We start from the raw sequence: 14,972 nt of genomic DNA, 5'->3' as shown, positions 1-14,972 counted from the left end.
AAGGTATTAAGCAACCTTCAGCAGAACAATTTAGGTGAGGCTACATTTTCCCCCTTTTTCTCCACGATCCTAGATTTGTTCTAAATTTGTTCTTGCGAGTCTTCAAAAGTCTACCAAGTTTTATTACCAACTTCAAAGATAATGAACAGCTGTTCTTTCCACTGTAGATTTGTAAGGTGCAATTAACAATACCAAGCAAATAAAACATCTACTTGACCATCCAAAAATGATATATCCCAGTTGTGCACACTCTTGCTTGATAACGAATAAGTTTTAAGTTCGATACTTGGTAGGACTATCTGTAATCCTTTATTAGTTATTATTATGAGCTAAGTTCATGACTTTTCCTGTAAAAAGATATACTTGACCAAATTCTCATATTCAAATTATCTCATTCATTCTCAAAAGGAACTTATGAATAAAACTGTCCTTAGTACAGTTAATTCCCAGTATATTAGCACTCGCATACATATAAGAATTTCCATTGAAGGACCACTTTGTTGATGAGCTTCGATGCCAGATTTAAGCTTTGATACCAAATGACGCACTCTCGAGCCAGAAATGGATAAGGAAGAAGGGTGGAAAGTAGAATTAATTAAACTCACTCGATAAGATAAATCGTCGCGAGTAAGAAAAACTATTTTGATTTACCACGCTCAAAGATGAATGATAAGAATCGGGATCTTTCCCACTCAACAAAGGAATTATTTAGATAAGATTGATAGAAGATATACACAAGGCAATTTCATTCAAGATTCAAGTCTTCCATACATCTTCAAAATAGAGCTTATATAATGTTCTTACAATCACGGGATTTAATGAAAGCATAGATAAAGATAACTAGTTCCCAAATATGAGAAGGAAAAAATCCTTGAAAACACGCAAAGTAAAAGTCTTAATACATTAATTGCTAACTTCTCTTGCTGCAACTACCTTTGAAAATTCGTCTAAAATGCAGGTGCACATTAAATGGATTACCTACTCAAGTTGATCATGTGTTTTACCACCTAATTCAATGCATTTAATATTATATGGGCCCGATCCGTGTGGCATGGCCTTTGAACACTTAATTGGACCTCAAATAAATCTGATTGCATCTTGTACTGCATCCTGAAGCACATCAGTTGTGAATCGTGATCCTAATCAATGAGGCCCCTTGTCCGAGATTTGATGAACTCACCGTTTTCACAAGGCGTCATTAAGACATTACTTTTTGGTTTCAATAAAGCAATTGATATGCTAGGATCGAAATTTACCCAGAACTGAAGAATATATATATATATATATATATATAAAAGGTTGAAATTCTCTTGAAATGAATATATATATCGAGTAGCTCAGATAGAGCGATCACCACGGTGGAGTTGACCAAGGCCATAACTTCACACTTGTACCAAGAGTTCCAACGTACGGATATGCTAGTAGAGCATTCGAGCACATTGTAGGTACGAACCGACACGCAATGCACACGTGAATATGCATCGAACTTTAATAATAGAGGAACAATATCGACACAATAGGTCTTCTGTGCACGTTAGGGATGTCTCTTAGACTGATTGACTCCATTTTTTGGTAGGGACACTACCTTTGCCTTTTCTCTCCATTCTGTTTGATTTAAGCATCTGAGGGTAGATTCGGCTCTCGAAGCCCAACTCAAGTATCTGATTAGTTTTGAAATGCTGAAGTACTCTGGACCTCGTGGGTCCTTTGCGAGTCGCTACATAAAGAACTTCTGATTAGTTTCAAAAGTGACTCCTCCGATCTAATTATTATGGTTTTTTTACAAGTAGAGATTAGTTTTGATAATCTAAAAAAGCAACATTGCTGTTTACACATACTCATAACCTCGTCTACATCACGAGAATGCTCTGAGTTATCTTAATTCCGGTGCTGTGCCTTCTCCTTCTTGATGTGACTCTCCTTGGTCTCGAAGGCTGCAAATCCAAACAAATCTATTAGAAAAAAAAAAAAGCATTCGTTTCAACTGAACCTCTCATATTCGTGCAATTTCTCGTTCCGTTTCCGAACGGATGTGTAATTATTGGGTGTATTTACATGTATTCATGACTTACCGAAATGATTCTCGACGATCTCTTGATCATGATCTTTAATGGACTGTTTTCCCGCATAGATCAAACCGAACCCTTCATCTTTGCACCTCGTCGCGTACCCCTCCCCAAATGAGTGGTACATCACATCGACAGTCTCTGTCTCCTGATCATGGTCTTCAAGTCTGACGGCCTGTTTTCCGGCATAGATCAAACCAAACCCTTCGTCTTCACACCTCGTCGCATATCCCTCTCCGAATGAGTGATACATCACATCTCTTCAAATATCCCCAACACAGAGAACTCTCAATCTTTAACAAATCTTATGACTGGTATCACCCATGACAAGCTAAGTTTATGACTTTCGAAGCTAGCTATGAAATGGAGTGTCTAAGCAATAAGCATTGGCGGTGATGGCCTGGTGCTAAGGCCCGATTTACGAGTCCAAGCCATGACTTGCGAGACCCGATAATGCCCAAGGGCGGAAACCTGCTAAAGTTCCATTTGTCTCAAGATATCCGTGGGTCGTGGATATCCCGAGCATCATATAGCCATGTGATCAAATCCTAAGTGTTCCTTCAGTTGAACTGACAAAGATTTATGCATTAAAGAGGAAAATCGGGAATCCATCGAGAATGTGCAGCGAAATGAAGACCAAGACTGGCAGGATCAGCCAAGGACACATGATTTTTTGACTCCACCGTGTCCGTGTGGGTTCTTTGGAATATGAAATTTTGAAGGCGGCTAATTTTCTTACAAATGCTTGCAATATTTCTATATTTGCAAAAAGTAAATATTGGCAACTGAGTTTAAAAAGTACATGCAATTGCACTTACCCAATTTCGGAATCCACTTCCTCAGCCTTGTCCATGATGGGAGTCCTCTCCGGCTCGCTAGAAAGCGGTATAGCTTGTCGGAACCCGACACCACTAGCTTCAGAGCGACCGGAGACTGACAAAATATGATGGCGACGACGAGAAGGGCACAGTCCGGGGAAAGTTTCTGATTAGTGATCGAATCGCACTATTCATGATCTTCATGTTCTTTAACAGAAGTACGCGAGGCTTGTATTTATATATACTCAAACCAGTCCGACAGATAAGGACTCCATCTTGAGGAATGTCGTTTTTCGTCAGCAACGGAATCTGGATTTTACACGTAGGTAGATTTCGGGAAATGTCCGGAGATGATGAGTGGGATAATAGAGGAAAGGTCAAAAAGGAAAATAAGAAATATAAGACAGTAAAAAAAAAAGAAAATAGGAACAGAGATGAATCAGCAGCTACATGGGGCTCACCGATTTGAGGGATGATCTATTCCTTTCGGGCTTATAATAATCGTAATATAAAATTTTGCGTTTTAAGCATCCCCATAAAATTGTATTATATTATTATTATTACTAGTGAAAGGGACTCGCACTTGGTTGCCAAGTTCATTTTTTATTTTTATTATTTTAAAAATACAAAAATTTTAATGAATAAATTAGAAATTAATTTTTATTAGATTGTTGAGGATATTGTTTTTTTTTCCGCGTAGATTATGAAAAGTATGTGCTAAACTATCAACCTAAATCTCTAATAATCATTATTTAGATTTAGATTATTGATATATAATTTTTTTATATATGAAAAGTAACTATTTATCTTTCAATTATTATTGACATGACGAGCACTCGTGCTCTACCAGTTGGCGTTATTTTGTTTCTTCAAATTAAATATCTAACTAGCCAATAAATCCGCGTCTTCCACAAAATTCATTTTTGACATAAAATACGTGAAATTTTTTTAAATTGGGGATAAAAAGTCTCAGTTACTCAACTGAGTTAGTAAGGTTACACTTTTTAACCATGCCTAATTTGTTAGCCCGTCTTTGTGATTGTTTAGCAGCAGACTAAAATAGGAGATAAATAAGTTTCCTAATCCAATCAGCCAAAAGCTTTTTATACACCTGTGAAAGTGATCAAGGAAACAAGAAGATCTTGTGTGCAATGCTGGTATCATGTAAAATTATGTCACAAAATACATAAAAAATATTATTTTTATCAATAATAATTTTTTTATTATTTACATATTAAAAATTAAAATAACAAATCTTTATTAATTTACGGTACTGCCACATTGTACCACCTTTCATACAAGACTTTGTTAAAAGGACATATATGAGAAATTATGTACTATTTAATGCTCAGTGGAAATCGTGAGTGATGAGCAGCAGTGTACAGTTTTACGTATCAGCTCCATTAGAATTCGATTTCAAATCCCATCCGAACAAATTAAAATCGACAGCGCCCCGTTGTTTTTCTTGTGAAAATCTCGGTTCTCTCAACAATTTTTAGGTGATTGGCGATTCTTGAAGCGATTTCGAACTGTTGAACCTCATGATCTTGGATTGTTAACTTGGTATTAAGAGTCGATGCAGAACCGATGACCTACCATTCCATTGCCATGGACTACGACAAGTATAATGGGCCGGATAGCCGAGAAAAAATATCAATCATCAACTTCGCGGAAATATATGATAGCTCAAATATAGATTCGCATTCAGATGATGAAATCAATGATTTTATTTTCACTATAATTCACAATGCCAAACCATTTATATTACGTCTAATCAAGTTAGTTCTCCCAATTCGCCATTTGATTAATTAATCCAATTAACCTGCCAATCGAATAATTATACCCTCCAGATGATTAATTACACTGTCGAATTGTGCTGCTTTAGGGCAGCTGTGGCGCCTCCTTTCTCGTTTTCCTCGTCCTGGTACACATATGCGAGCCCGCCGTGGCTGGTGAGGTCCATTCCGGCCATCTCCTCCTCCGCCGATATCCTGAGCAACCCCAACTTGTGCAGCACGAAGAAGAGCGTTCCCATGGTCACGCTCACCCACGCTGCCACCACCACAATCTGCACAACTTGGGCTGCTAGCAGCCTCCCTCCGCCGCCTAGCAGGAGCCCGTACGGCCTGTTCTCTACCCCGGGGTACAACTGGTTCACATACGCCTTCTTCGCAAACAGGCCTGTGAATATCAGCCCCCATGCCCCGCAACCTCCATGGAGCTGTGCCGCCTCCAGGGGATCGTCGTACTTGACCTTCTCAGCAAGCTTGTTGCATCCGATCAGGACCCAGGCTGCCACGAACCCGCAGATGATGGCGGCCCACGGGTCCACCACCGAGCAGCCCGCAGTTATGGCTGCAAACCCACCCAGTAGGCCATTGCAGACGTCCGTCACATTCCAATGCCCGACAAGTAGTCGCTTCCCGAACAGGGTGGTCAGGGCAGCAGTGGAGCCCGCCAGGGTGGTGGTGACCGCCGTTCGCCCCACCGCGCTCCATTGCCCGTAGTAGGATCCGCTCTCCCCATAGGCCTTGAGAATGTTGAGGAAGGAACCTGGATTGAACCCGTACCACCCGAACCACAGTAGGAATGTGCCGAGCACCACGAGGGTGGCGCTGTGCCCGCGCATGGCCACTGCACGGCCTTCATGGTCAAACCGCCCGATGCGTGGACCCTCTATCAGCGCTCCCCACAGGCCCGCCACTGCCCCAACAATGTGAACAACCCCTGAGCCAGCAAAGTCTATCACACCTGACCTGAACAGGAGGTTGTCCGACCGGGCTGGGCTGGCCCAACCGTCTGCAGACCAGAACCAGTGAGATGTGATCGGATATACCAGGCCAGTTAAGAAGGACGAATAGATAAGGTACGCTGGGAACTGGGTTCGCTCGGCAATGGAACCGCTCGTGATGCCGGCCGCAGCAATCGCAAAGGCCCACTGGAACAGGAAGAATCCGTAGTCAAATGACTGGGACGGAAACTTGTCAAGGCCAAAGAAATGGGCCCCAATGAATCCGTTGGACGGTGTCCCGAACGCGAGGGCGAAACCGAAGAGGTAGTAGAAGAAGCTGCCTGCAGCGGCGTCCAGGACATTGGTGAGCATGATGTTCATGGTGTTCTTGGCCCGGACGGAGCCAGCGCACAGCATGGCGAACCCGATCTGCATGGAAAAGACGAGGTACGTGGAGAAGAGCAGGTAGGTGTTGTCCACAGCGTAGCCGGTGTCCACGAACTTGGCGGAGACTGCGTCGAAGCGGCCGCAGATGTACTCTGCGGCAGCGGCGGTGGCGTTGGGGCCTAGGAGGGGGCGGAGATCGGAGGCGGAGCAGGCCATTGGCGCCCCCATCTTGGTTGCGGATCGAGGGGGATGAGACTATTTGGAATTCCTCGCTCGGAATTGTGGCGGTGGGAACCTTGGGGCAGGGGGGAAGTGAGATTTATGGGCATAGATGAATATACAGTGTCGGTGAGATTCCCGGGGTAGGGATTATTAGATCCACGAGATTCTTGAGAGATTCTTAAGGAAAGCTGAGTTGCCAAGTATTTTTAGGGTTTGTTATTAATGGTATGTTGGACCGAGGAAATAGGGAGCGGTCAAACTTCCCCAACTTAAATTTTTTTTTTTAGCGCTTCTAATGGACACTAAATAAGGTCTCATTGTAAGACACTAGTTGCATCTATTAAATATTTTAATTTGAAATTTTCGTCATTCATAATTTATATATTTTATCTTTTTAATTATAGTCCTTTAACTATTAATTTTACAATTTTTGTCCACAATAGTTTGTACTTGTCCTTTCCTCGTCTGACAAGTGGCCCAATCAAATCGTCACACGTGTCCACACGCGGCGAAAATGTAATTGGGTAATGGGAACAACCCGACCATGATTAATCGGATTAAAACCAAACTGGTAAATAGATTTTTTGCAACTCCGATTTGGTATTATTTATTAAATCGGTTTGTTCAGTTTTTTCCTCGCCCCATTGAGCTTCTTAACCGTAGCAGGAAGTGCAGGGAGATGCAGGGCAAAGAGGTGGAAGCTATCCTCGGATGATTTTCCGGGATTGACAAACATTCTCAAGGGAAAGGAAGAAGCGACTGCATTGAAGAGTTGTCTCCGATAACTGAATCTTTGAGAATTCTTAGAAACGGTTGTCATAAAATTGGGCCCACCTCGAGAACAAATTAAAACCTCGTTTTTGCCGAGAGACAGAACGACTACTTTAAGGCCCTTCTCAAGCAAAACCCAAATTGCAGGTTTCAGGATTTCGAACAGAGATTCCAGAGGGAGATCCTCCATGCTCTTATCCATGTGAATCAAAGGAATTTTATTCCCAGGAGAAAGTTCGGTTGCCATGGCAATAAGTTCATCATCATTTGGAGGAGTGTAGGTGACATGCATATAGTCTCATTTAGTGCAGTTGATAAAATTAACAATTTATTTGCCAGACTTGGTCATAAATATGTTGCATTTTATTGTAAACATTCGTAGTCAATAACACATGTAGAAGACATTCGGCGTCTAAATGCGATATATCATCAGTCCAACATTGTTTTGAAATATGACCCAATAATATTGTAACGAGATTAAAAAAACTGTGGATCAAAATCTAAGTTTTAATACTTAAAGGATGTAAAAAGTATGTGTCCCCCCATGAGATATTATTTAGTGTCCCCATACTAGATTTTCTCATTTTCTTAATAAAAAATTCAAAATTTTGGATGAAATCAATAAAGGCTGATTCAAGTATGTGATCGAGCTAGGAAGGGGCTTGCTGATGCAAATCGTAGCACGACTTCAAGGGATCCAGTTCAAGTTCCAATTGGACCGATTACGCGAGCACGAGCAAAGAAGTTTAAAGATGAACTCAACGGCCTGATTCAAGAGGTTTGGGCTCAAGCAAATTCGTGGAGGCCCATTGGACATGAATCACGTGATCCACAAAGATCCATCAACATTATTCAAGTTATAGAAGATTCTGGACAAGGCTAAATTCAGCAAGTGTTTAAGGAAGTTTCTAGAACAGTTGATGATCAACAGAAGATAACATCAGATTTGTTTGAAGTTTAAATCTCATAGAGATATTCTAGGGGTATTTAGATTTTATATCTTTATAGATTATGTCATATCTCTATTAATATTCTTGGTTTTAATTTCCTTATCTATAGGAGGAGATATGACCAGATTAGGATTACTTTATGTCTATATATATTCATCTTAGTCAATTTTTAAGAAAAGGAACATTCAGAAAATTGTGAGAGTATTCTCTTTGGTTCTTGAAGAACTAATCGAACTTATCGGAAGTTTCCGTGGCGTTCATCATCGACTTATCAAACGGCTTTCCACCACCGTTTGTGGCGTCTTCATCGACTTATCAAGCGGTTTTCCATTACCGTTTGTGGCGTCTTCCTATATACCGAGGTTCTTGTTTCGCATTAAACAACGGGTTGAGGTCAGTTATACCAAGGTTCTTGTTTTTGTCGTAAACAACGGGTCGAGGGTTCGTCAATCAAATCTGATCGTGGAACGATCTTGGGTTCCTTTAGTTGTCGGGTCTCGTCATTCTTGGCGGGAATCGCATCACTTGCACAAGTTGTCGGCTCGGAATCAAGAGGTCTCGAGACGATCCATGCTCGTGGGAACTCTGTAATTCATTATTTCATTTTCATCATTTTTATATTGAGACCCATCAGTCTCCATTATAATTGAAAAAAAAAAGCCCAAATGCGATCAACTTGTACCTAAGGAGATGTTAGGATTGAGGGTGATTGATAAATAAAAACAACGAATTGGATGACAAAACCGTTGTTTTTCAAAGTTTGGAAGCATGCAATAATTAGAGATAAATCTCTAAAACAAAAATAGGCCGAAACGTTCAATGATGTACTAAAAATAATAAATAATAGTGTATATTTTAAAATTTACAATTTAAAGTGTATCCATGAGAAAAAGGAGGACAAGCTCGGTCAGCCTCAGCCTCGCGATAGCCTCCAAATGGTCACATCACGGTTTCATGAAAAAACAGCGACACTGCCACCATGCACCTTCAAACCAAGGCGAATCAGCGTCGACCCCACTCCACAATGATGATCATGGTCTGCAGCAACCAATGGACCCTTACCAATCATCATCGGCGGGCATCACTGGCCGCCAACCAATGCAGGTGACAGCAATCCTCAATCACCACAGGGGATTGCTGTGGTCGCACGACACCAGCAACAGCAAATAGAGGTTTTTATTTGGTCATTTTCATTTCCTCCTGACTGCTGCCCTGCAAATTGCCAATCACTATAGACATCCACCCCATGAATCGCATATTCTAATAATCATCATACCCTGCTCCAAAATCCCATCTGGTAAGTTCCTAAAACTTAGCTACCCGAAAACAAATTAGGGCACCGACAGCGACATGGATACAAGGACTAATCGGGAATTGTATGTAAGGGTTATGATGTTTGCATTGTTCCACTGATTAAGGCTGAAACGAATTATGATCAAAAGCATGCAAGGATGGCCTCTGCTGTGTGTTTGAACCGCCCATGCCAAGTGCAGCCCGAAGATAGGCCTTACCTAGCCTAGATCCAGCCTCTTGTGGAATGGAAAGATTTCCCAGTAGACTGCTGCTTCTTTCCCATTATATTATATCTGAATTAAAAGGCAAAGCTGTGGACCTGGTACAAGATGGTATCATCAAGACCACCTACACAAGAAGTAAACCGTAATTCCAGACACCTCCAACTTGCAGCCACATGCGAATTGCCTTTCACCAAGCAGTTCATTCATTAACAATGACTAATATAATAAAGAAGAAAAACAAAAGGACCGAGCAAAAGTCACCTGACATGTTCAAAGAGCAGAAAAAAGTCAAGCAAATGAATGTACATACTAGCTTTACACATGAACATGACCAATCAAATAAGCGATCAAATGCTTCATCTCAAATTCCCAGTACATCGACCAAACAAAAACCAAAATCAACTTGGAAGAAGTTGTTGGTCCTACTACTTCCCGATACGGACTTTATATTCAATCCAATTGAATAAGGGCCCTAAACCCCAGCACTACAAATTGCAGATAAAGAGAGCAGTCAGCATATTTACAACTTTATGACTGAAAAGACGCGTTGAGTTCTATACTGTCTATCCATCCAACTAGATTTGCCCCAGTTGCAGTTTCAAAAGTCTAACCAAAAGAGCGAGGACCTAAACAGAAACTTCGCCTCCTCATCCCAAGGACAATGATAAAATCAGCTACATGTTATGATTGGCCTCTTCCAAAATGTTCTCTAAATCGAATGATAGAGTACCTTCGATATCCTCACCCGGCATGTCCCCCAATAAACTGCCAAGATCTTCACAGGGCATGTCTTCCAATAACCAATTCTCAATTTCAGCTGCAGTGAGGCTGCAATTTCCTGCAGAGTGGGAATTGGCTTCACTCACAAGTGCCGGTTGACATGTCTGAATCTGCCTACCACTTCTGCAGAGAGCTTGAGCAGGTGACGGCGGTTGAAAGCTTTGATTGAGATAATTTGATGACCCATGATTAGCATCCGCAATAACTGGATATGCAGGGGAATGTCTGTAGATCTCCTTGCTATTCAAGGGTGGAGAAGGACCTCGATGTGGCAAGACATTGACCGGTTGATGAGGCAAGGGTCTTGCCTTGGTGTGCTGGATATGCCTCACACCCGGAAGTTCACTCTGCCTCCTGTTAGGGTGCTTCTGTACACACACAGAATTCACGGTACTGGCCAATTGACTCCTACCATGTTGTAAAGTAGTTCTCTCATAGCAGTTGTTTAAGGGAAAAGACGACCTGACTGGTCCAAATCTTTTGAATGCTGTAATGGAGGAGACAGAATGAGGCGTCAGCTGACAGCCATTTTTATGGTCACGGAATCTGTGCACTGCCCCTCCATTTACCTGAATTAGATGCTGTGAAACCGAGTGTGAATGCAGTCCAGGATTACAGCCTGTAGCAACATTTCCTGTGGGAAAACTTGAAGAGGCATAGGCAGAGCAAGGATTTAGTATTGTAGCGAAATTGTCTGATATGGAGTTGGCAACTGTATGGGTGGAGCCCAGTGGCACTGGAGCAGGAGTACACTGGGATACCACAGGAATAGAAACATTTGGGAGCTTCGCACTGGGGACCAGACCGGTTTTCTCCCCTTTTGATTGTTTTCTCCAAACTCTCCAGAGCTCTTCTTTGTCAGTAGCATGACAGTGGTCAGTGTTTGTCACACCAGTACCCCAATATATGCATGGCGCAGGTGCATCACAGACATAACAGTGACACTGCATCACAAATTTGCCAGTCGTTAATCATGGTTAACTAGAATGCAGGTAAGAAGCAGTAACAGATTATCCTAAATGCTCTTATATAGAGTGGGATTCTCACGAGGTGACAGTGCTTCTCATGCGAGGTGCTGCTGAAAGGAAATTTAACGCACAGGTGTCGAGAATGAGGATAATCTCTGCACGCAATCTGCACATGGGAAAGATTTATGGCGAGTCAGCAGTATGGCACTTTAACTTGTAGAAACAAGGTACACTATATATTAACAGGGTGTTGAACCTAAAACGAATATCTTATTTCATTCCTTATGCAAGTTTACATAATAGAGACACTCATTATAGGTTGAACACATCAAGGTTGAGTGCCAAATGAATCTACAAACTATGAGACGTGATGCATATAAGTCGGGAGTGCTTATGCAGACCAATTTAACCTCTATATATGGTTGAAACATCAATTCAGTAAGTCAGGGCAAATTGGAGACAAATGAATCATTAACATCCTCAAAAAGTAGGTGGAGAAAGCCAACAGGCTTCCCTCTGTACGCTGTATATCCTTTTTTTTTTTTTAAAGAAAAGGAGTACTGTATTATCTCTTGAAGCACCCTAAAACCCTGAAGCACTGTCATATCAGGTTTAATATCCAAAAGAGGCATGGTTTACACATCCTCATCGCAGCCAAAAAGTAAATATATCAAACTACTGGGAACAAAGAGCAACAAAGAAAGGAAAACTCGAAACAAAAAGGAACCTTGAAAGTTTGGAGCCAGCCTCCAACCCTACAAGATGCCACAATAAGGCAAAACGAGCAGAGATCAAGCAAAAGTTTTAAGTCATGTTTAGCTCATGTAATCTAACATCAGAAAACATCTCACTGAAGATAAGAAGTATTTAAACAATCTGGAAAATTTCTGAAGTGTTGAACCCCTGCCATAATGATGCCTAGACTAGATTATAAAGTCAATAAGCGCTTTTCATGGAAAGTCGAGCCATACAAAGAATTGTCCAGCAACCTGACTGCAGGCTCCCCACTCCAAGGCTTGCTTTTTGCTCTAGCTCAAAACAATTGGAATCTGTTGCCCCCCTTCAGCACAATCAAAATACAAGCATTTCCAAACATATAACTCTGCAGATTAGGCCACTAGAATAGACTGGACGAATAATCTAAATTAAAACACGAGAGAGGTACAACAGCCTGAGATTTACAGAGCAAATGACTTCAATGTCCAAACTTTGCCTTAGCCTAGGCTATGCGATTATAGTTAAGCATCAAACATACTGAGGCACAGAGGTGGAGAGATAGAAACATCCGAAACCAGTCATCCTCAGTCTCTATAAAGCGGCATAAGAGGAGAAATGGGGCTTAGTGCAGTGGCACAAGTCACCAACTTGGAACCAAGAGATCCCGGATTCGATCCTCGCCAATGAGACTTCCCTTGCCCCTTTATCTCATTGTCCCTATTCTAGTATTAGGCCCATGGCCTCCTATGTAAACCAAAAAATAAAAGTAGCCTAAGACAAGGTTTCCCAAAGCATCATGAGACTACGTTTTGCTATACTTAACTTCACGTGAACCCAACCGTCAAAGTCAAAAGAAAAATGCGGATCACCATCGAAGAGTTGTGGAATCAATGAGATCTTGAAATGATGGATTAGGCAGCTTTCCCTTATAGGAAAAAGAGTTGCTGAAACCTTAACTCCATAACAAATAAGGATGAGTACATTGAGTAGCACAAATTCACTGTATTTATTTATTACAAGCAGAAATGATGATGTCATTTCTTAAGCTTTGAGGTTTCGAATTCCGGAGAGTTATCACAACAAATAATCGATCAGACCGGGCTTCGGATTAACTCCCACAAACGTAACAGAGCGTATACCAAACACCACCAGACCAAATAGTATAAGCATTGATCACTCACAAGAAAGAAATGTCATACCTGCCCCTTTTCTCCAACAACCAGCAAATCATCCGAAGAGGAATCATCTGCCAGGGCACCAGCAGCAGCAGCAGCAACAGCAGCAGCCTTGTCGGGGTTGCTGTTTAGTATGACGCAATCATCATCATCCTCGTCGTCCACAGCCAATCGGGGAGCCTTCGACTTTGACTTGGCGTTGACCTCCTTGACCACCACGACCTCATCCGAGTCTCCGCCGGACGACGCCCCTGCGCTCTCGTCCCTGAGGAGCTGGGCGAGCCAATCGAAGTCGTCGCTCCCTGTGAACTTGGGTTCCTCCACGAGGAGGCCGCTGCCATCCTCGTCGGAACTGATGTCGAGCACGAAAGGGCTCTGAGCCTGACATTGGTCCGTCGGGAATAGATGCCCGGGGTTGGCCGGGCAATCGCTAGGAATAACATCAATCCCTTCCGCCATGGAAACTGAAATGGGAAGAGAGTGAGAAGATGGAAGTGAAGGGAGGAAGGATTTTCAGGGGAATTTCGAGGGTTTCTCGGGAAGTGGAAGGTGGATGATGTTGGAGGGGAGGACGAAGGAGAGTCGGGAGTTGAGATTTCGGAGAAAGAAGAAGCAGTTCATGTTCATGGTGAGAGGGGTTTAGGAGGAAGTTCAGGGAAATTTTGAAGAAAGAGTGGCAGAAAGAGAAGATGTAGTAGTAGTAGAGCAGGGCACAAGAGGGTGTGCGCGCGCGCGTGTGGGAGAGAGAGAGAGCCCTCAACAGAACTGGTAAATTTCGGATGTTCCCGGCGTTTAGTAGCCCTTGCATTCAAAGAAGGGTTACCCCTTACCAACGAGAATGGGAGCATTTTAATTACGAATGGGAATGTAGGGGAGGAATATATAAATTTATATAGTAACTCGACTTACTGTAACAAATTTCTTCCGTTCGTGCAACGAGAACCTTTCACATAAGCACATAGCACAATTCCTCATCTCGTGATCGTACGTCTGTGCGCACCCGAATTTAATCTCGTCGGGGCACGCATGCGCGCGCCTAAGCAAACGCGGCTTGGGAGTGTCCACCTTCCCGGGGACGCGCGACGGACGCACGTGAGAAGGAGTCGCCACTTGCCATTTTACGACCCGAAGGTCGAGGGCCGGCAAGTTACCCGGGTCTAGGGGTACGGGGTACACCTAAATGCTAAGGCAATGGTCGTACGGAACCGGAAATTCCGAATTCGGGGGTTCTATTACGTGCGGGCCTATATCCCGCACGCCCTTTCGGTACTCTAGTTTGCTAGGCTTGCCGTTTAGTTTATTTATCGCGTGATTTAGGGTTGCACTTGACTCGCCCGTTTTGACACCGTAAAATCGATGAATTGATCAAGTTGGGCCAAGAATCCGAAAGATGAGTAGGCTTGCGTGTCGAGGAATCGGTTCACTATCTTAGCGTTACAGTTCATCGAGCCGTGATGGTCGATTCCCTGCGCGAACCGAAACCGCGAGTATTCGAGCTTACTCATCTCTTAGTAACAATAGACCGACTTGACCAGTTCGACACTCGGACCTCTCGCTCGCCAATCGGGGATCCTTACAAATGAATGAGTGAGTGTACAAATAAAATCCTCACAATGTTCTCTCGAATAATTACAAAATGTAACTGAATAAGTGAATGGATCCCGATCAATTTGCATTGGGCCAATATTCCGCTCCGGCTCACCGTGTGTTTTGAATAACCGATAAATGAATTAAGGCAACGCGGGCTCAAGGAGCCGGGGGTCGGGTCCGATCGAACCAACGGTATGCAAGGGAACCGGTTGATTCCTACTGTAACTGTTGGACCGATCGAGCTCCCGGGTGATATCTAAGCACGTTTCACACACCCAAT

The 14,972-nt window shown here is 42.7% G+C and overlaps 3 protein-coding genes across 5 annotated transcripts; all 3 read right to left on the bottom strand.

Annotated features, from left to right (window-relative positions):
- Positions 1–1,736: 1,736 nt before the first annotated feature.
- Positions 1,737–3,316, bottom strand: LOC116187502. Its single transcript, XM_031516245.1, has 3 exons — positions 2,885–3,316; positions 2,073–2,326; positions 1,737–1,934 (listed from the first exon to the last, which is right to left on the bottom strand). Exons 1-3 carry the CDS (start codon positions 2,917–2,919, stop codon positions 1,879–1,881), a joined length of 345 nt encoding a protein of 114 aa, XP_031372105.1. The 5' UTR covers positions 2,920–3,316; the 3' UTR covers positions 1,737–1,878.
- A 1,276-nt stretch (positions 3,317–4,592) lies between these two features.
- Positions 4,593–6,430, bottom strand: LOC116187132 (ammonium transporter 1 member 4-like). The gene has a single exon (XM_031515733.1). The coding sequence runs from the start codon at positions 6,228–6,230 to the stop codon at positions 4,743–4,745; it is 1,488 nt and encodes a 495-aa protein (XP_031371593.1). The 5' UTR covers positions 6,231–6,430; the 3' UTR covers positions 4,593–4,742.
- Positions 6,431–8,750: 2,320 nt separating this feature from the next.
- Positions 8,751–13,889, bottom strand: LOC116188296. Of its 3 annotated transcripts, none has more exons than XM_031517562.1 (4): positions 13,127–13,889; positions 11,290–11,376; positions 10,193–11,186; positions 8,751–9,586 (listed from the first exon to the last, which is right to left on the bottom strand). In XM_031517562.1, exons 1-4 carry the CDS (start codon positions 13,559–13,561, stop codon positions 9,537–9,539), a joined length of 1,566 nt encoding a protein of 521 aa, XP_031373422.1. In that variant the 5' UTR covers positions 13,562–13,889; the 3' UTR covers positions 8,751–9,536. The 3 variants fall into 3 exon arrangements, with proteins under 3 accessions (XP_031373422.1, XP_031373421.1, XP_031373423.1); XM_031517563.1 differs by lacking the exon at positions 8,751–9,586 and having other exon boundaries at positions 10,227–10,729; positions 10,812–11,186; positions 13,127–13,888; XM_031517561.1 differs by lacking the exon at positions 8,751–9,586 and having other exon boundaries at positions 9,760–11,186; positions 13,127–13,887.
- Positions 13,890–14,972: the final 1,083 nt, after the last annotated feature.

Source organism: Punica granatum, chromosome 8 (genome assembly GCF_007655135.1).
Source record: "Punica granatum isolate Tunisia-2019 chromosome 8, ASM765513v2, whole genome shotgun sequence".
In the NCBI taxonomy this organism is placed as follows: Eukaryota; Viridiplantae; Streptophyta; class Magnoliopsida; order Myrtales; family Lythraceae; genus Punica; species Punica granatum.
The sequence above is the reverse complement of the archived record's forward strand: the minus strand, read 5'-3'. Positions and strand labels throughout refer to the sequence as shown.